The following is a 22,192-nucleotide window of genomic DNA, read 5'->3' as shown; positions in this document are numbered from 1 at the left end:
GTGCTCGGACACAGGCGTTGTCATAGTCCAACTACACTAAGAGCCTGAGGCCAGACCTAAAATGTCACATAGTTGTAAATTTTGAATTATGATGTATATATAAGGATGAAAAACACCACCAGATGGCTGTGCAAAAATGGACATTTAACTACACGAAAACACGCAGGTTTGAATGGATAGTGAAACGGTGTGTTGACTGAAGAGCGGAGCTGTCCAAGGTCCCACGGTGCTGAAATGAATTCTGCGACCGGATAGACTTCGCCAAACAATTAAGGGATATTTCCGTTTTCTATAGAGTCGCAAGAAATATCCTTTAATTGTAAGATTAAGAATATCATTCTTTCTCGTCTTCCATCTGAGAGTCTTCTTTCAAACATAACATCGGAAATACTCCCAACAGTTATTTTGCATTTTCAGTTGATTCCTTCCAGCTGAAGCAATCTATGCTATTGCTCTGTTTTTACATCGATGACATGAATGACATTGTTTTAATAAACTACTTGGGAACAATTGTTTTATTCTATAGGAGCAAAGTAATCTGTTGAAATGGCCACATCAAAACAATGTTATATCAGACTGCTGTCTAATGTTTATATAGGTTTTGCTTTCAGACTTGACCAAAGTTGGACACGCACGTTTAGGGTGGGTTTTAATAAACATGAATCTGTATAGCAAATGTATCAGCAATCGTCAATTTTATATGTTAATAATCGCCACTGTTTCTCGAAGATGTACGCAAAAAAAAAACGAACAGTATGATTTGTTCATATTATCACACTCATCAACATCATCGACAACTTCCTCTTCCTTCCCTTCCTCCTCTTCTGTGCCACTGTCACTCGAAAATTGCACATTGATGTAAAATAGTGACTCAAAAAGCACAAGAATGTCATCAGTATATCAGCGTTCTGCATGCCATCCTTGTCAACCTTTCTCTTCTTGAAACTAAATAGCCACTGCCGCAACAGTCCATAATATTTGGAGTGGGTTCACAATAACTCAGGCAGCGAAACTGGAGAGTCCAACAGAACAGCTGTCATTGAGCCATTTCCCGCACCGCTTCCTATTTGATTTATCTAATTCCTTGGTTTCCACTTGTAAGATCTGTGGTATTTCCACTCGGCGGTTCTAGACTGTATCCTTGTTCCTCAGCACGGACAACTCTTTCTCCAGTTGTAGGCATTTTACGCGTAGCCACGTATTTCTCCTCATTTTCCTTTTGTTTGTAGCTTGCAACTTTTAAAATTCCTATAGTTCAGTAACGGCTGTAGCAAAGCTGTGGTACTTTCCTTAATCTACATATATCATAGTACGGGATTTTGTGAGTTCACTCAGTAGCAGTTAACTGCTTCGTGCTCTTCCTTACTCATTAAGGTATGCTATTTTTTTGCTACCTCTTCCTTGTGTATTTATTTCCCGTTAATATTATTTCAGTTGATCAGGCTTGACTCCAACGCAATTACTCTATTGGTTGAACGACCCAGCCTCCGGGGTTTGAGATGACCGCTGTCCCTGTGTCTATCTCCGGCTTGCTCGAATTCCATCTCTCCCTTGCTTCTCCGGACAGCTCAGTGGTGTAGATAGAAAGTCTCTGCAGTCACGTGGTGCGGAGAAGCGAGAGAGAGTGAGCGAACGAGCAAGAGCGTGGGGGTGTCCCTCCTCCGCAGTTTGCAGTTTGTTATGTCTCAGACACCGTGAGCGCTGGATAGAGGGAGAGCTAGATAGCGAACGTCGGATCCTTTACTTGCCTCTGAACAGCCAGTATTTCCCTGCCTTTTCTCCCAGCCGTTTTCCTCCCAACCCGTTTACTTATTCTTTATTTTCCTTTGAAAAACGTTGTCATTTATTTTCCTATGCTGAATACCAGTTTCCTTTTCACCTATTAGTCAGCAATTATTAGTTTTTAAAAAATATCTTTTTACGTTGTGTCATCCTCCATTTGGATTTGTCCGACAGCCGAAGGAGCGTGGATGAACAAATTTGGTAAAAACTGGAGATGGAATTGCTCATAATATGCCTTTCTTTTTGGATATTGCAATGCAATTCAGTGAGAGCGGACTCCATCATTCACATCGGTAAGAAGCCTAGGTAGAGAGACAATCCGAAAAAGAGAAAATATGCGATGAATGATCCATTAATGCATCAAATAACACAGGGAGATCTATTGTAATGCTACGAAACAGCAGGAAACATTCTTAACAGGAATGTGTGGAGACGAGGGAGTACGAGCAAGATCGGCTATAGATGCGGGGCTTAGAGAAACTAAAGATCTTTAATCTAAAGATCGTTTATCCTTGGTGCCGTGGTAGTTCCTCCAGCAGCTTAAACCTCGTCTATCTGAAATATTTTGCTCGTGTAGTAGCAGTAGGCTTGAACAATTTGCTAACTGTGGAAGTGAATCAGGTTTCCTATGCTATAAGCTACTGCAGGAATGGTTAAAAAAGCTTTAGTTTTGAAAGTACACTGAAGAAAGTGCAATGTCAATAGATAAAGCGCATCTCTTAAATCAATAATTATAAAATAAATGTAGTGCAGTTCACCTAAAGGGGAATTTTAAACTCATTTTAGAGCTTAGATAATCTAACCCCCTGTGTGGTTTTTTACCCCTCCCCCTCCCCACCTATAAGCTTGAACTTTCTATTGAACGTGAGCGTAATATTAATAAAGGCTTGCTTATGAAGTAAGCAGTCTAAGCGACAAGGAGCGAATAAGTACCAGTATAACAGTAAAGCATGGAAAGGATATGGGATTCCTATTTCAACAGGTATTTTACAATTGCACAAGTAGAAGTGGTAGTTGTTTCGTAAAATCATATGCTTAATCTTTCTAAATGAAAGGGGTTCGATGAGCCGACAGCAGTCGAAATGTAGGTTTGGGGCCAATGCCATGCACATTTTCACTGAAGTGGAAATCTTATAGGCTAGATGTGAGTACGGGGTAATTATATTTTACCCACTGCCATCGTGCGATATTCTGGAGAATGAGCCTTGAAAACGAATGTCGCTGTTTGATCTGATGCAAATCCTTCCAACACCCCCTTCTCAAACTAGAATTTATGACCGCCTCTCTCATCGCGCGCACGCGTGCACACACACACACATACATACAATCGCGCGCAAACACACACCAAAGCAGCCGGATAATTTTGTTTCATAAAATGCTTCCGCAGGTCCACAGATTAAAAAACGTATAACAGATTATTTGATGTGAGATATAATAAAGGCTACAAGTCTATTTTATCCCAATGCATTTACTTTCAACGTTTAAATACATGTGGAATTCCTATATCATTACTATAGCACAAGTCGTTAAAGGGGCAACATAGTATTTTAACAATGCAGAAATGAAACGGTAGCCTTGGCATCGACCGCGAGCCTCTCATTCTTAAACACCACCAAGCTTTGCTTGCCACAGCACACGGCATTGCGGTGGCGTATTTAAAATCAACTGAGGCCTGAAAGCGATCGGTTAGCAGTCAAACACGTCTTTCCTATTTTTAAACATTTAACTGTACGCTTAAGGCTAAAGTATCCTCAAAGTGGTTCTTGTATCGAGAAAGGGAATGGGAGCCCTGTTTACAAAGAAGACAAGTGCTCCACGATAATAGCCATGTTGTATTTCAGTTTTTGACTTTCTTATAACTATTTTACAGTTACATTTCAGAACAGTAGCCTATAATTCAAGGATCTGAATTCGAGATCAAAATGAACTGTTCTTTCCGTGCTCTCGCGGAAATACATAGTGCTGTCGGTCCTGTTTTCTGTTGCTGTGTAGTGTTGGCATTCTCGCGAATTCGTGATTTCATACATTGAAAATCCTATTAGGACAGGGCTTTACAATGCAATGCCATTATTGAACCAGCTCTGTTTTCCGGGGCGCATCATCTGCGTGAACATAAAACTGTACAGAACGGCTTTACACTCTGAATCCGTTTTTCAGCGAGTTATGAGGAAGTTTATGATATGAAAAGAAAATAATGGTAGATAGTTGGAAATTAATTCGTTGAAGATTGCCCTCAGCACGGAGCTATTCATCTGGTATCTTGTACTACCTCTGAGGCATTTATGTACTTTTTGATGTTCGCACACATTGACGGATGCAGTGAATACATTTACAGGCGTTTATTGAACAGATATACCAGAAACCTCAGAGAGGGCAACCGTCATAACCGTTATAAGAAGTCTTGCATTCAGAATGATAGGCCTACTGGTCAAAATATTTCACTGCCTGCATGTCGGCATCTGTCCAGTCTAATCTTACGGGTCTCTGGTCAACGGCCTTGTGGCGGGGTTTCCTTCTCTTGTAACTCTGTCAGGACCACTTTACTTGAGGTAGCCCTACATAAACCGCAAGTACGGTTGTGTTTTGATTGCGAGAAGTCAGGGATATTGACTGCGTGTAATTGATAGCTGTTTAGAGATGGCTAACGGTGGCTGGGGAAACAGGTGCTCAAATGTGTTGGCTATTCACCGAATTACGCAGAAAAAGAATGTGAGACTATTAAAACAATGCCTGAAAATACAACTACTTTTATAAAATTGACTCAACTCTTAATCGGTCTTGATAATACGTCTACAATACATTTTTTATCCTGCAACAAACTAAACATGCCCACTACTTGTTAAGCTAGTTGGTAGTGTTATGCAATATTCCATTCTGGTTATATAGAACTGGACTTGATAGGTCTATTACTGCTATGTTATCCTATATGATCATTGGTAATGGCAGATTCTGCTGGGGGGGGGGGGAATACATTGCCAATCTTTTAGACAAACGGTCATAAACGCAACAGCTGATGAGACTACCTGTAGTTTGACATGAAGGAATTATGCATATGCAATCGCCAAAGTATTTGCTTAATAAAGACAGTTTCTAAGTAAGCAAGTAGGCTATATGGCACTTGCTTTAGTGGTGTATTGTATAAACATTTATATGAATAGGACACTTTGTGTAATTTTCCAATAACCTATTAAACCTGGCCGATTGCAAGATGTTTTAAAGTAACCATTTCGTGATATGTTTCAACTGATTGTGCGATGGGGAACCGAATTCTGAAGAAAAAAAAGCACTTTAGTTTCACAATGCCAAGACTGCATTCAGTAGACCTGGAACACAGCCAACTGATTAATCAGATCTCACAAGTTCACGCAACATCAGAAGAGCTAACCAGAACCTTTCCAAGGCCCAATGCTTTCATTTTATCCCCGCATTCTCTGTGATGGGGGAAGATTATTTATTAAAAGTTAGGTCCGACAATAAAGCTCTGTCATAAGCATACACGCACAACGAAGCACCTACAGCTTGTGTTGCTACTAGGACGATTCGGATGAGAATTTATGTACCGGGCAATGTAACGATACAGACTGTAGATGACCATCCAACCATGGTAATTGGAAGACAAGAGTGAACGTTCTGCATCCAAGATGTGGCTAATTAAATGAGCAGATGTAGATACGGTTGTTATTTCTGATAAAAACAAGGTTGAGTATACAAGTTATACGTCAACAAAATCCTACCTGCCTCTCTGCCTGCCGCTCCTCCCTTACACCAGATGCAAGCAATCTTTCTTTCTTTCTTTCCAAGTAGTAAATCATGCATCACTGGACATATCGACCTTTTTGGATTTTTCGTTTCGTCTGTCTGATGGTTATTGGTTATCATGGACTACTATTGCGCTACGGTGAAAAGTCATTTTACCTCACGCAATTAATTTATAATTAATTTACAGAAGAAACGAGGCAACCAAAACAATTGGATACTTCGCTGTAGGCTTAGCTACGTGTTCGAGAAATAGGCCGTGTACAGAGACGAATTGATGCAGGCCTAAAAAGCGCGGGACCCTATTGCTGTTTTCATGCAAGCTACACTGAGAACACAGCTCTCCGTGGTGCTGAAATCATATCAATTTTGCAGTGACATTGTCGCCAACAGTAAACTCCAGTTCATGTTCCACCATGGGAATGGTGAATGATTCCTGATCCTGAATTTGAATGGTTTATGAAGCTTAAGGATGAGGAGTCTATCAAAGGTGGAATATTGGCGTAACACATTCTTGTTCATAGCGTGTAATAACTAATTACAATGGGCCAGTTGTGACACGAACAATTAAGATTCCCAGTATATTGAAAATGGAATGCTAACATGAAAAAATCTGTCTTCCAACAGGCGCCATATTTGAGGAAAACGCCGTAAGAGACGATGAGGTTTTCCAGTTGGCCATCTCGGACCTCAGTCTCAACGACGACATTTTGCAGAGCGAGAAAATTACCCATTCCATAAAACTTATCGAGCCCAACAACCCCTTTCAGGCAGTACAGGAAGGTAAGTGGATTGCTGAATGATCTTAAATACATTGTTCTTTCACCAGCCCTCATTAATTTGATTGGTATTGAAAATGAATGAAACGAACGAGGAAAGATTTCGCTTATTTTCGTTTCTAATAGGCGTCAATGACGCTTGCTGTTGTCCAGACATCAGTTTTATCCTTTTTTTAGCGCAGAAACGTCAGTTTGTGATTGAGTTCACTGACATTAAACAATCCAAAGCTGCTACAAACAGCGTTAATTGCGTTTGTATCGGCAACCTTCTTAACCAGAAAGGCAATTAAACTTTCCCCATAGGGAGTGTATTCGAATTTCTTGTGAGGAAAGTGATGGCGTTGTTTTTCAAGGTGAGCCTCTGCCTTCTGTAATCACTGGCCCGACAGCTGTTCCTTTCCTGTGTCTTCCGTGGACAGGAAGCTAGGTGGAAGTATTGAGTCAAGCAAGGTAATGATACGGTCCTCTCCCAACACGAGCTCTATTTAGAAAAAAAAAAAAGACGTTTTGCCTGATAGTAATTTCCAAAGTGCGCATACTTCGTGTTTTCATTAATGCTAACCGTTTAGATGATGATGGTGGTAGGGTGATGATCGATAATATTACTGTCCTTGTAATCATATTTATAAAATTGTTTTCTTGCCAATGGTTCATGCACGTTTTCTGAAATATGCTTCCTTGACGAAATAGGTCCAAGAAACACGTTTTGCAAACCATTGTCACAATGACAAAAAGGATAAATGAAAAACGGACAATATTCACTTCAATGATATCTTGCCTCCGTTATATGTCAGGTCACATATTTTCATCGGTATCTCGAAGAACATTCTCTCTGGCCATTCATCTCGGAAAGGCCATGTGTGCTTAGCAGATCCTCCCGTGATGTTCTTCACCTGTTCCGTCTCAGCTTGCCTTTGCTGTGGCCTCAATGAGTTTCTTCTGCTCGCGTCACAAGGAGCACAACTATTCACTTCCTTCCTGGGGATCGTTCTCATCTGTTGGGTTCAGGAATTATGGCTACGTAATTGGTCACGTGTGAAAACCAAAAAGGAATCACTTCTCTGTATATGATCAACAACACAAATATATGAATTTTTTATACTTTTATATATTTATACAATTTTTTTTTAATTGTGTGGTGCTCTGGAGAGCTGATGTCACATACTTGAGAGACAAAATAGCTTACAGGGGCTAACATGTCCAAGCAGAGCATTTTGACATCAATTCTCTTCAGAAAACTCTATTTTTTTGAGAAATGTCTGACTGAAGGTTGCTTCAGCATAGCATGATTTCACAGAAGCTTAATAGCCAATGGAAAATATTCATGGTAAACCAAAAACAAACCCAGTGGACAGTTATGCACAAACCGCACAAAAATATAGAAAATAAACAACAAATCTAAGCAGCAGACAATATTTTACGGCTGCAACAGTACCACAAAAGTGCACACTTGGCGAGTACATAATGATGGAAATGTCTCTGTCCCTTACACTCAAAAGTGCTCAAGCGCATTCTTCATGTTTTCATAATGATAACTGTTTAGATGATGATGATGGTAGGGTGATGATTGATCATATTACTGATCAATACTGACAGGTATCTAGGCAGCCCAGTGGGGGGTTGTACCGGTTGGTACAAATAATCTTAAATTAATTTAACTTTTCAATCATTATTTACTTCTGATGGATGATTGAAAAATTGAGCACATTCATATTCACGCATGAAGCTTACTAAAATGCAACCAGAGCTGATTGCTACCAACATAAATGGCATGAGTGGGAAAAAAATGAGACATTCTTGTGTGCATCTGTACAAAAAAGTAATACTTTGAGGGTAGAAAATGATTTTGCATGTCTTTCTAACAATGATTGGGAGGAACTGCTTGAAACTTCTTTTTAAAAAAATCTGGCATCTTCAATCCCATCCAGATTTGAAATGTTCAATTTGCAAAATGTATACAAGTGTGCTCATATACACCCCCTGCTGCCAGCTCAAGATAGTAAAAACAGCTCTCGGTTCTCCTTCAAAACATGCCGTGTCAGCCAGCTAGCTGCTTCTTTTCACACCGCAGCCACCAGCCGAGCATGTGCAGAGCAGGGGTGGAGGAGACCCAATCATACGCTTGCGCAGGGATCAAGCCATGGGTGCCTGGACAGCCATCACGGGGTCGCTTCAGCATTGGACACTATTATCCCCACCGAATGAATCCCTCCCATATGGCACGGGTTGGATTCAGTCTGTGACCGTGGTGCTCACTCGTGCATAGCAAGTTGCGCTTTTACTGAATGAGCCACCGAGAATCCCAGAACCTTTACATAACACTGGGCCAGCACATGCCTCAGGTCATTCATTGTTGCTGTTGTGTAAAGAGTAAATACAGAGTCAATTCAGAGGGTCTTTGTTGTATGCTGTACGACTGTACAGATTGCCTGCTAAGCACTGCAGCTGGAGTTAATGGTCCTGGAGTTACCGTTGCTTTGTTTTAACACGGCTTTCTTCTCTGGTTTACAAAGAAGATAAAGATGAGTTTGCTGCAAAAACGAGCAGCGTTTAAATCACCACGGCAACTCAACATAACCATAAAACTGGTGGGCACACTTGCATGCAAATATCAGTGTGATGTTGAGTCTTGTGCTTCTGAATTTTGTATTGTATGTGTTTATTTTTTGATGCTGGCATTACAAAGGATTCAACAGTTATTTTTAAAGCTGTCTGTTGCCACGCAGTGCTAGCAGTTAACCATGGGTCCTTTTTGTAAAAGGAGAGCACCTGGGTTTCACCGTTGTGATTTTTTTCTTCCCCAAGCTCAGCCATTGTGATGTTCTTTAGACTTTTTTCATTGCATACTTGCTCATTGAATCATCTCAAAATGAATATTGAGAGGCAGCAGTGAAAAAGCAGAATGCATTTATTTTTCACATTGCACAGTTTCATAGAACCTTTGTATTCAAACAGTCTGTTTTCATGGTTAAAAGGTTGCTCTCTGAATAGCCACCTCTGATTAATGTTGGTCAATCATTATTTTATTTTTCTAGATTATGTACATTCACCATGAACATGTCATAATTTATTTATTCCTTTTCTTTATATGACAGCCCCCTGTGTTGAAGAAGCAAGTGACACTGTCTATTGGGCAACATTTGAAAGGCAGTCACTAGGCTAACTGTTCCATTCGGCTATACTGTAAGTTGCTGGTGGCCCAGTTGTATAATTTGCAATGAAAACACACATGCATGCCTTGAAACACTGGCTACATTTGATTGTCGGCTTTGAATTAGAGCAGAGACTGTGTTGTCTCAGAAACAGACTATTCTTTTACAGAGTCAATTCTGTCTTTTCAAGCTGGAAGGACAGAGTAGCTGTGAAGATAAGTGACACAAATAGCAGCAGATGTTCTTTTTGGCCAGCGAAGAGAAAAGCAAAACACAGAGGTTATCGGAGGGGCTGAGTCCTTATTAAAACATTTGGGGAAATGAACTATGGGGGTTCCATTTCAAATTAATGAACACAAATATGAGCACAGCGTGTGCAATGACAACGGATACGTGGAAATTCTCAGCCTCCCTCTAACATGTTTATGTTAAGAGATGAACATTATTTATGAGCTCCTGGTACCTTAAGGCTCTTCTGCCACAGTCCTAAAGGGATTATGGGTAATGAGAAGAGTAGGCTAGGCTTTCCTTTATGATTTTGGCCAGTGTGCATGCAGGGTGGAGTTACAGCCTGCAGCTTCACAATGGATCCAATGCTACTCTTGCCTGTGACCAAAGGGCACAATTTGTGATCTGTATACAATGAATACATTGATTTGGATGCACTGTATTACATGAGAACTTTCCAACAAGTTCTAAAATCGAATTGAAGTCTAACCTGGAGGGTCCTTATTCTGATCAGTGCTTGTCTGTAAGTCAGTGGGTGTGAATTAATGTACACAAGGTGTGATACCTTAAATCAAGCTCGAGTAACAAATGAGGAATTTTCAAAATGGCCTCTCTGCAGGTTATGGGCGCCATTGCTTTGCGTGGTAGCTGACAAAATAACCTGGTGTTATCACTGCGGAAGGCATACTCGCAGAGATCTGAGTGGGATGACTCATGCATCATGTCCACTGCCTGCTAATGGAAAAGTGTTTTGAAAGGCCTGGCAAAAGAACTGTCCGAATGTACTTTGGCAGCTGGTTTTTACTTCAACATTGTCCTTTTATCGAAGCCGTTCTGTCCGGGGAAAAGAAAGGTGCTGGACACTGTTAATCACACACACACGTGCGCGTTTCTGTTTAGCATTGACTCCTGGAGCAAGACATGCCTCCGAGTTAATAGAGAAAACCAGCAGCAATTCTCCCTTGTGCCTCCAGTTAATGGATACTGGGACAAAATAATATCTCAGGAAATATTCAGTAATGAACCGAACCTGACAAAAAAAAGAGCAACAAGGCGCTAATTCACACTCTCAATGGGACTTGTGTCGGCTCATTCCCTGGGCTCTTTTCTATTCTCACCTTTTCTCTTCCCTTTCTCTCTTGCTCTCCTCCCCTCCTCTCTCTTTCTTCTGATTATATAAAAAAAACCCCCGTTCTTTTGGCCCTCCATTCAGGGTGTTCGTTCCGTCTTTTAATCAGCCATAAATGACCCTACTTCTGAGAGGGGAATATGCGTTTGGTTCAGCAAGATTAATGGGAAAGATCTCTGCCACCTTCACCCTGCGGGTTACCTGTGATCTCCTTTTTGACAGATTGCATTTGAATTATGCTGTGCAGATTGTTTAATTGCTTTTTAAATACAAACAAATTAGGCTAATTACCTTTATCATGACCAAGAGCTCTATTATGCAAGCATTAGTGTAAAAAGGATCATTTTTGTTCTGGCTTACAGCTCTTCAGATTTTCCCCGTCCTATTGGATCTGTGAAGATGATAATATATTCATATTATATTGCTTTGGGAAATAATGCACAAGCATCATGTCCTTCACAGTTTCACAGTTTTTTTTCTATTCTTTTTCCTCTGTGTGAAATAAAATGCTTCAAACACAGCAATCACAAGAGCAACATATAAATATTTGTAATCTGTCTTATAATATGCCATTTGTCATATGCTCCAAGTGCTAGAAATGCATTTTTTTTTGAGCCAATAAGGATATAAGAACTATAAGCAATAAGGACTTAACTGATGGAAGTACTGTTAACTTGTTCCATAAGTGGGGGTAGGCCACCCTGGTTGTGGAGTGCTTGAACTGTTTCTGGTTTTTGCTCTATCAGAACTTCTTTGCAGAGTTTTGTCGGCACAGTGAAATACTGAGAAACTGCAGCCTGGTCAGCTCTGTTCATTAACTCACTCACTCAATCCCATTGCCCCAGCTATCGTGTATGGCAGGAGTCTGTAGGGCGTGATACTTTTATGTGACAGGGTTGCTGGCACTGCCCATTCCCATTTCCGGATCTGGGTTTGGTGTTGAGCTTTGTATGTTTGTCCTCTTCATATCCCCATTGCCCTTCAGGAAATGAATTATAGCCATATGTTTTTTTTTTTTTTTTTTGTTTTTTTTTTGTGGCCAGACAAGCTTTCGGTTCTATACAAGCTGCCTCAATACATTAAACCCAATAAACCTAAGTTACTGTGTAGTAAAGGCCTTCTAGGGTGAACTGCAAAAAGCTAACCAATTTAGGTAATGAATATAATTAATGAATACAATCCAATCTAAGTTAATACATGCAGTAGTTAAGGGTTTGGCACTAGCAATAATGCAAACCATCTGTGACACTTCAGGACAGGTTACCTGCCCCTGGTGCTAAACACTGCTTTATCCAATATCTGTTCCATTGTTTGACATTGACGCTTAAACCTTAAGCGAGACATTTTGCTTGAAAGGGAGGGATTGGGTGGTGTGCACAGCAATGCTCTGTGTTATGATGGAGTCTTTCTGCTGGCTGTAATATCCAGGGAGAAGATGGATATCCAGGACATATTCTGAAAAATAGAAAGATGAATATCTGCAAAATAATCTAAAAGAATAAAATGAGGCATGCTCACTTTCCAAACTTTGACTGGATAGTGTCCCCAAAAATGCAATTCACCAGTCTCCTTGCAGGCATTTCAAGTAGTCTTCACAATTCACAAAAGAAAATAAATAAATAAAATAAATAAATAAATAAAAACATCAGCAGCCAGACAGGCAATCAGTTTTACTGTTAAAGAGGGAAATAAAAATGGCAACAGGGATGGGAAAACAGAGGAGAGAGAAAACTAAAGAAGAAGAATTAAAGTCATGAGAAGTAAGAAGCATACATTGCAAAAACTAAAAGTAAATTCTGTTTCAAAAGCAAACACTCAAACTGGTGTTTGGGGAAGGGTTAGTAATGTATAAAAAGTGCCAGCATTTCTATATGGTAAAACCAAAATGTGTAAGAATCCCCTTTAATAAAAGCCGTGAATCTGTACTTTAACCCCATGTACATTGCATGTTGCAAATCTGAATGTACAGAGCCAAATCAAGATAAAAATATGTCTCTGTCTGAAACATCATGCATGGCCGCGTGGTGCAGTGGGTAGCAGGTTTGAATCCTGGCCTGGGTCTTTCTGTGTGGAGTTTGTGTGTTACCCTCGTGTCTGCATGGGTTTCCTCCGGGTATTCCAGTTTCCTCCCGCAGTCAAAAGACATGCAGGTAGGCTAATTGGAGACTCCAAATTATCAGTTGGTATGCACGTGTGAGTGAATGCTGCGTGTACCCTGTGATAGATTGATGACCTGTCCATAGTGTATTTCTGCCTCACGCCCAATACATACTGGGATAGGCTCCAGCACCCCCCTGCGACCAGGATAAGTAGGTATAGATAATGGAAGGATGAATTACGCAGGTCACTGCATATGAGTCAGGGAATAGTTTAAAATTTATGTCATTTATTTTAAAATTATATGTTATTATATGCTTTTTATTTCTGGCAATAAATAATATATAAACTCACTTTCTCTGAAGATTTGATTGCTAGTGCTTTACCAAATACATATACATCGATAAAAGTTGTTTGATTTATTGATTGATTCCGTAATAGTTCTGGGACTGAATCTATTGATAAAAGTTGTTTGATTTATTGATCGATTCAGTGACAGTTCTGACGCTGGGCATGCTCTTTTTTCAGTTTGCTCCCTTTGGACAAGTGCCATGCATGTTTAGGGAAAGGTGATGCCTGGAGAGGATTCATTATGCTGCTTTCTTGAAGTCATTAGTGAGTGGCCACCGCTAGAGTGAGAATCATGATCCAAAATTGCAAGCCTGGTCCCGTCTCAGAGAAATACAGCGACATGACCCGACTACGGTTGCATCTATTAGTGCCACGCTTAAAACTGCGCGGTCTTGCTTATTCATTGCCTCCTCTTATTCCGGGCTCTGACTCAACACGCAGTTGTAGATGCAGCTGGCACGCAGGTCGATTTTGATAGCATTCGTTTGCGGAGTCGCAGTCGAGGAGGTGGGCGGTGAGGTGATGGCATTGTCTTTTACCCGATAGGTCCCGCCCACAATCAAACGTATTGGATTTCCCCTCTTCTGCCTGCTGTGGCTTTCCGCCTTGTTGCGGCGATGATGCCGTAGGCCGCTGACGTGGCTGCGCTGTGCTTCGCTCGTCCCTCTGTGACATCTTTCTCTCTTTTTTTTCCCTCCGAGTTCCTTTCTGTTGACAGTCACCCGTAGCGCCCGACCCAAGGTGATTTTGCGTTACCGTAGCCGAATGGCGGTAGTTAGGCACTTATCAGCTGCGCTCAGTTTCCAATCTCACACTACAGTGGGCACTGAAGTGGTAAGTGGCGGTACGTGCTCATGCTCAACGACCGTGTGTGCCACAGGGCAGGCGATGTCACCGGCGCTCCTGTTCCGCGTCCTGCGGTCTGAGGGGAGAGACGGAGCGGCCGATTGGCTCCGCTCCGCTCGCTCGACCAATGGGGATGCGTTTAATTCAATCTGGACGCCCGCGGTTGTAGGGATGGCTAGGGGTGACGCGGGGGCACTCTGTCGACTGCGGAGGAGGCTCTGGAGGAGCTGGTGAAGGGCCATGTGAGCCCTGCGGAGGAAGTGGCTTTCATTGAGAGTCTTTCTGCGTTGATCTCACGTCCTTCCTCTTCCACCCCGACGGTGCCTAAATAGCAAGGAAGCGCTTCCAGAAACCCCTCTTCCTCAATTTGAACCAGCGATGCGTTAACACTCGATACGAAGAAGGCACAATGCAAGCATTTGACATATTTGCATTTGAATAGCAAAACCGAGCAGTCGCATCTTGGACAGAGAAGAGCGGTGCTGGATAAGATGTTATTTCTAGATTATTTCGAGATGGCATTCAAAAAACGGTGGCGTGGAATATTCAAAAGTTCAAACTGAAAAGATTAGATTGTCAAATGTGCTCTTAGGCAATTCTGCGCGGTATTTTTTTTCCGCAATCAAGCAACATTTAGTAGATACATTGACATGTTCTACAAGTCTATCCTTTGAGCTGAAAATATTTTTGCTGAAACATTTGTTAATTAGCCAGAGGGACTTGATATATTCAATCAATTATTTTCTGTTGGCCAGCCTGAAACCTGCACATTTATAATCAGCAAAGTGGGGTCACAGTGGGGTTTCAGTATCCAATCTCATTTTCCCTGTTTCTGTAATTAAGCATCAAAATCATAGCCTCATTAATTTTGCATGTGCAATAAGACTCATATTTTATTAAAATTATTATAATTCTTGCATAAAAATCATTGGAGTCATATTGCTCCCGGTAATTAAGGTAACATAGAGTACAGTAAACTTTATCATAGGATATCAATGTCTTGTGTGTTCCATGAATGGCTCACTAAGCAATCCTCTCAGAAGGAAACTGCATTGAATCTCACAACAATGTAGATGGAATTTACTGGAGGCATGCTGTTCTATTAACAAGGGTTACTGGTGACAAATCAGTCTGCCTGGAAGCTTTTTGTGAAGAACTGTCCAAAGTTTATGTGTGTGGGTGACAGACGTGTGTGTGTGTGTGTGTGCGTCTGTGTGTGTGTGCATGCGCATGCGAGCATGTGTGGATATTGATGTTGGCAAAGGCATCCCTACCACGGGTTACTGGGGCAATCTCATCAGTAAAATGAAACCGCCGTCCATATTTTTCTTCATTGTTCAGTCTGACCAATCAGATGCAGTCAGAAGCCGGAGCCATCACTCAAGCTTCTGTCAACAGGCCAGGCACTGGCGTGGCACTGTCATGTTAGATTTTGCTCACCTCTAAAAGTTGAGCTGTTAGTGCTTTACGTGTGCTGTGTGTGTGTGTGTGTGTGTGTGTGTATGTGTGTGTGTATGTAATGCATGCGTGCATACACACATACATACATACACACACACACATACAGTACATACATTCATGAAAGGCAATACTAATCCTATGAAGTTAGCGAGCATGGGTTGAGGACGTTTTCAAGCAGAATGGTCGTTCATTGAAGAGCCAGATCCCCTGTGGTGGGACGGTCAGAGGGGGGCAGCAGTGCACTCCCCGGTCCGGCGCGGGTCCCTCTCTCCCCTCGTTCTCCGTCACCTCTCCATCACGGACCTGTCAGGCTGTGGCCCAGGTCTCAGCTGACGCTACATCTGCTCCCTACACAGATTTAGCATCCGCAGCATTGATCATATCGCAGCCCGGCGTGGTCCTAGGAGAGCGGAAGTCCTCCACCTCCGACCCCATTAGCATAGATATGTGGCGGGTCTGACAGGCGGCGTGTGGGCACCGGTACACCTGCAATGACACGGCCAATAAAGCCAAAAAAATGTATTTGTTATGCTGCATAAGGAGATAAGCAGCCTCGCAAGGAAAAGAATAACTTACTGTATACATATAATGGTGTTACATTGCTTATTTGCTCGGAAGATGCCCTTATCCCGGGCTACTTACATAGATTAGGCGTTATCCATTTATGCAGCTGGATATTTACTGAGGCAATTCAGGTTAAGTACCTTGCTCAAGGATACAGTCGCAGGATAACTCCTAGAGGTCAAGCCTGCAATTTTCTGGTTACAAGCCCTGTTCCTTGAATCATGAACTTGAATGTGAAAAATTACATGGTTGAACAGTCCATTTATTGTTTGGAACTTCACAGGCTATTATTATTATTATTATTATTATTATTATATTAATATTATTAATATAATATTATTATATTATTAAGGCCGGCACTCTTATCCAGATATACAGCAGTAGAGAACTTAACACTAGGCAGATAACCTTTTCACAGCTATACCTGTAGCATTATTCATGAGTAAAAGAAGGAGGGAAAATAAAGGATATCTAAAAGGGTCAGGGAAGACATGGGGCAATCTGAAGAGGCGAGTTTTCAGTCTGTCTGATGATCTTTTGGAGATATAACAGACTTCTCCCTCAACCTGCGCAATAGGCTAGTGCTGAGGTTTCGAATTTGATGTGAGCAGATATAGGTAGCCAGTGGACGGAGATTAGAAGGTTATCTGGTGAGGTTTGTAAGAGCAGATGAGCTGCAGCATTCTGGATGAGCTTCAGAGGTCTGGTGGTGGAGGCAGGGAGGACAGCAAGGGGGGAGTTGCAGTAGTTCAGTCAGAAGATGACCAGCAACTGGATTAAGAACTGTATGAAGCAGTTGGCAGGGAAGGAAAGGATTCTCTGGATGTTATACAGCATCCGCATTCTGCTGGGTACCACACAAGTTTGTATGTATAGTTTTGTTATGCTGTGTGTTAGATGGTCTCCTTGCTCGTGTGAGTGGATTTTCAGAAACTGCTCTTGTTCCATCCCCATATGTGCGTGCTTTCGGCTTGGCCTGCGATGAACTGGCCCTAAGGTCTCCTGCTCATGTGACCCTCAAAAGGATTGTGCAGATGGATGGTCAGCAGGCTTCAAATGATTATTTTTTTTTGCTTCAGTGCAAGCTGCACCGATATGCACAAACAGACTGGTAGGCTGTTGTTGGCCCAACATTGCGCTGCCGAAGTGGATCGAGGACGAAGCTCAACATGCAATTAGCCACCCACAAACGAAGCAACACTGACTATTAAGGATGCGGGCGGAGGACAGAGAAGGACGCGGATGGCGCGGCGCAAAGGCCCGCTGAATCACAGGCGAAGGGTACGAAAGCGAGCGCGCTCAGGGCGTTGTTTGTCATCTCGGGGGGGTGACATATTGTGAATTCGGAAAGGAAGAGAAATTGCAGACTGTGAGGAATCGTGAGAGCTGATGGCTCCGCTCGCTGTGCTGGGGCGCCACTGTATGGAGCCTCACCGGGGACAGGGAGCCATCGCCGGTAATTCGCCGAAACACTTAGATCCGGGCAAACACCTGCGGCTAGCTGCACAGGGGATTGGCTGCTGTTTATCTGGCAGGAGACAGAAACCACCTCACTTTGGCTCATTAGGGCTTGTGAGTATGAAGAGATGAATCTGTGCGCAGCCAATAGATGACGAATGATACCAGAAATGCTAATTGGGTCGTCCTTATCATTTTGTATTATTACTGAGCTGTGCAGAAATGGAGTCAAAAGACGCAATAATAGCCTTCAAATAAGGAAAAGGAAAATTCCACTGCTCAAATTGAGAGTACGCAAATTTAAATAGTCTTAATCTACCATCTCATTCCAACACAATGGTACAAAAGAATATTGCATAGAGATAAAACATGATCGCCGTGCAGAAGAATGTGGTTTCCACTTATCAGCTGTGAGGCTCTACTGCATGACTTCTCATATCAGGAGGAAATTGTTATGGCTGCTCTGCTTCGTCTTAGCGAGGCGCAAGAGCGAGCGGGGCGAAGCACTTGCGCTTCTTCGGTCTGCCTACCTGCCCTGAGAAATCGCATTAAGTATGAAGAGGCGCGAGTGTAAGAAAGGTAGCACAAGTGGGACGCGCGCAAGACGCGCGGATATCAAAGCCTTTTTAACCCGAGTCATAGTAAATGATTCATAATTGCGCCTCGGCTAACGCACTTGTTTCTAGCGATTTTCCACCCTCTGAGTGCGGTCCTCTTAGCGGAAATCTCATCTGATTAACGCCGGGAGAGGACTCCAGCCTCCGCCCCCCAAAGTTGGCGTGCTTGATTGCGACGTGGGAATGTGCCTACGTGCGAGGCTGGGAGCCTATCGCCCAAAAAGCAGCTGAATGCGTTCGACGTTCAGGAAATGTTTCAGAGGAAGGTGAGGTTGGTGAACGACCTTCCTGTGCTACAGTCAGCTACGCGATCTTGTTTTGAAGGGGTTGGGGTGAATGGGGGGGGGGGGGGGGGGGGGTTCTGCTAGAAATCATCTGCACTAAACATCCAGGGCAGCCTCTGCAATGGCAGTATGCATTTACATTCTTCGGCTTTTGAAGATGTATGTATGTCACGTCCTGAGATGGCCTTGGTGCCTCCCTAGTTACCGTGGGAGCCCAAGGGCTGGGGCTCTAGCACAAGTGCTGACATTATGCCTGCCTATGCTGTTTTGTGCTTGCATAATGTGAAGGAGGTAGAGATCAATTTCTTGCTTCTGTGGTATTCTTAAAAGGTAGAAATAATACGGGTTGACGTGGAATAGAGGATGTTATGGAAATGTATAATCTGTTTGAACACTGAGAATAAAACAGCCCACCAACATTCCACTATATATATATATATATATATATATATATATAATCATCATCTGCCTGTATGTGTTGTGATAATAAAAACCACTTTGTTTTCTTGTTTTGCTTAATCATTGTGCATGTGTGTGTGCGTGTGTGTATAGATATAGACTACACACACGCACCCGCACATGCACACAGATTAACCAAAACAAGAAAACAAAGTGTTTTTTTATTATCACACGACATGTACAGGCAGAGGAGGAGAAGGAACATTAGAAATAATGCAGAATAAGTCATTCTGAGGGAGGAGGCAGAGGACACTAATCAGGGCAGAAGATCTGTTTAATCATGGGTTTTAATGGAGCTTTGCTGCGCAAATGACTCATTGAAGAGAGCGTTCCCAGAGAGGGGCTCCATTTTGCGAAAAGAAAATGAACAGAATCAGACCCGGTGCTGGAGCAAAACGCCGCGTTACGCTGCATTGTTCTCTCAGAGGAGGCTTCGCCGCGGTGAAGTGGAAAAAAAGAAGTCAAAAATGTAATTAGGTCTTATTCACACCTAAACTGACGCAAGGGCTGAAGCCTGTGAAAGGGATGGGAGTAAAAAAGGTGGAGGGTAGGCTCTGAAGGTCGGTCAACGAGGCAAGGCCTGGGCACGTGGTACTGGGATCAGGGGAGGAAGGGCGGTTTGGGGGTCAGGGCCTGAAGATGAGGCCAGGGAATTGGAAGGGGACTTTGGGGGGGGTGGGGAAGGGTTGTGATTTACTGGTTGGCAGCAAGGAATTACTGTAAAAAAAAAAACTTAGCATCTGTTCTTAGTCAGTCCATGATACATGCTTTTTTCGTTTTTTTTCAATGTCACATTGTACGGAAGGCTAGCATTATTCAAAGGCTATAGGGTCTTGCTTATTTTGCTGCACAGTTGTGGGATTTGGATTTTGAAGGTAATGGTTGTCTTCGTGCTCGGACTCCTGCCATGCACAGCATTCTCTGCTATGAGTCTGTGGATGGTTGTTATGGCAACAGCTCCCACTGTGTTGGATCAGTAGATCACAACCTGTTGCATATGTTCTACGCCGGGTTCAACTTGGTCTTGGAGAGGAAATGAGGGTTAATTTAAGGAAAGAGAGGAGGAGAGAAAGAAGGTGGAGATGGAGCTTTCTTTTACATTCAGCAACAGAGCAAATTTATTTAAGATGCTGTTTGTGTCTGTAGCTATAGTATGGAATGATCAACACTGTCTCTGGAGTGAAATGTATGGTGTTGCATAAGCACAGCCAACTTGCACTAATGATATTGCATCTTTACTCCCAGGGTTCCCTATTGTTTCTCCTGAATCGTAAGTTGCTTTGGAAAAAAGCGTCTCCTAAATGAATGTGACATCATTACATTTTAGCAGGAGCACGTCAGCAGTGGGCACAGGTGGGCCACAGCCGTCTAAATAGTACCCTGGCCTGCCTATTTATCTTGGCTGAACCACCATACCCAATTGTAAATGCCCAGCTTGGAAATTTGGCCTGCCTAATTTTTTGTATGCCCAATTAAATTAATATTTCTGGCTATGCTGCTGTTTTAGCCATGTTGTCTTAGCCATGTCAATAAAACCTTGTGAACTGATGAACTACATTTTTTACAAAAAAAAAACAACTAAAAATATAGTTGCAAGCAGTGATGTTGGAGGCCAAGCTCCAAAGCAGCGCTGTAGTGCTTTGGTGGGTACTTTGTCAAGGACTGCGAACCAAATCCAAATACCATTCATGCCAACTTTAGTGTGAGTTGGATGTAAGGGTACATCTGTATCATTTCAAAATTGCTAAATTTAATGCAATTTGGGCTTATGGAGCCAATGCAAATTGGTTTTGTACAGAAAGGTGCCCAAAAAGGGTCATACGCACCCTTGCTGCTTGGCCCCCTAATAATTATAATCCTCGTAAAAGCAATAGGCATCCTATAAACACTTTTTGCTTGGCCCCCTAATGATGGTAGTATATTGCAGAGATGTTTGAAAAGCTACAGTTTGTGATATGGGAATTAGGTTTGGTCAGCAGGGAATGGGGTTTGAAGACATATTCACATTCCTAGGTGCCAAACTGGCAGCCTGAAGTCATCTGTTCATATAATTGCAGAGAGCAAAAGCAAATTAATATCAGTGGTTATTAAGCTGAGTTGCTTTGGCAAAGGGATTGCCTCTGAAAAACGAAAAAAAAAATGCCAACAAATTACAAAATACAGCTGCCATGGAGCGTACAGTCTGAAAAGATTTATAATAATGCCACTGCATTTTATGAATTTTGAGGAGTTCAGAATTAATACTCCAATATGTAAAATTGCATTGAGGTATAATCTCATTGTTCCCTGTGAGTGTAGAGGATTTACTGTTCTGGCTGTGTGGTTCTGTCTGTGAGGAATTTAAGTAATTTTGAAGATTGAATAACAATATTGAACGTCATCTGGAGTGCTCATGCTGTGAAATGGATCGCCATTTTGAACCTGTTTCAGCCCTTTAACGTTTTCTTAATGTTTAATCAGAGCATACACTTTCTTTCACCGCATTGAGTCAAATGTAATCTGAACAGCACGGGGGGGGAAAACTGCAGAAAAGAGAGTTTGATTAGTTACAGCTGAAAATTACAAAAAGTAGCACTTACATAATGAACAACCTACAATTGTATTTCTTATGGGGTTAAGAGTAGTTGGAGAGGGTTTTTGACTGGATTCCTTAGTGGCGCTGTCTCTGGCGGAGTGGAACATTTTCAAAGACTGAGTGCAATCTCTGGGAATGGCATATATGGCTGACAGCAGTTGGGTCCTGCTTGATCCATGTCTCTCGACTGATCTTTTTGCCGGTCGGTAAGTAGCACTTCGTTTCAAAATGGCTTCCATTCACTGACTTCACAACAAGAGCAAAAGTGTGGGTCCTTTGTTTTTTTTTTTTGTTTTTTTTCCCCCCATTCCTCGCTTTGTGGTAAACAGGGGGGATGCCGTGACCGATGATTCATTGTGCCTAAGCGAGGCTTCCATAATGACACATTTTTACAGCAAATATTGAACCGCAAGTTGCCTGCCAATTTGTGGGCTCTGTTGTTTGAGCTAATGACCACTTAGTGTGAATTCTGGACAGCTCTCTGTTTGGCTGAGCCCCCCTTTTCTCATCAGATTAAAGAGTTTTATTTGTTATGTTTTCCAGTATAATATAATCTATGAAAAGGTATCTTTGTCATTTTATCACACCTTGTGTTTTGCTTAATTGCCCTATAAAAACTGTCAAATGTCAGCAACAGCAAGCACAAAATAGAAG

The 22,192-nt window shown here is 42.2% G+C and overlaps 1 protein-coding gene across 4 annotated transcripts in view; it reads left to right on the top strand.

Moving 5' to 3' along the window:
* Window positions 1-1,664: 1,664 nt before the first annotated feature.
* grid1b (glutamate receptor, ionotropic, delta 1b) overlaps window positions 1,665-22,192 on the top strand; it is a 296,008-nt gene continuing 275,480 nt past the window's right edge. For 3 of the 4 annotated variants that reach the window (XM_035407428.1, XM_035407427.1, XM_035407430.1), the window contains exons 1-2: window positions 1,665-2,075; window positions 6,166-6,321. In XM_035407428.1, coding sequence (XP_035263319.1) covers window positions 1,997-2,075; window positions 6,166-6,321 — 235 coding nt within the window. In that variant the 5' untranslated portion in view covers window positions 1,665-1,996. Of the gene's footprint in view, window positions 2,076-6,165; window positions 6,322-17,324; window positions 17,427-22,192 lie in introns of those variants that run through there. The other variant, XM_035407429.1, reaches the window with a different exon arrangement.

Source organism: Anguilla anguilla, chromosome 2, assembly GCF_013347855.1.
Source record: "Anguilla anguilla isolate fAngAng1 chromosome 2, fAngAng1.pri, whole genome shotgun sequence".
Taxonomy (NCBI): Eukaryota; Metazoa; Chordata; class Actinopteri; order Anguilliformes; family Anguillidae; genus Anguilla; species Anguilla anguilla.
The sequence above is the reverse complement of the archived record's forward strand: the minus strand, read 5'-3'. Positions and strand labels throughout refer to the sequence as shown.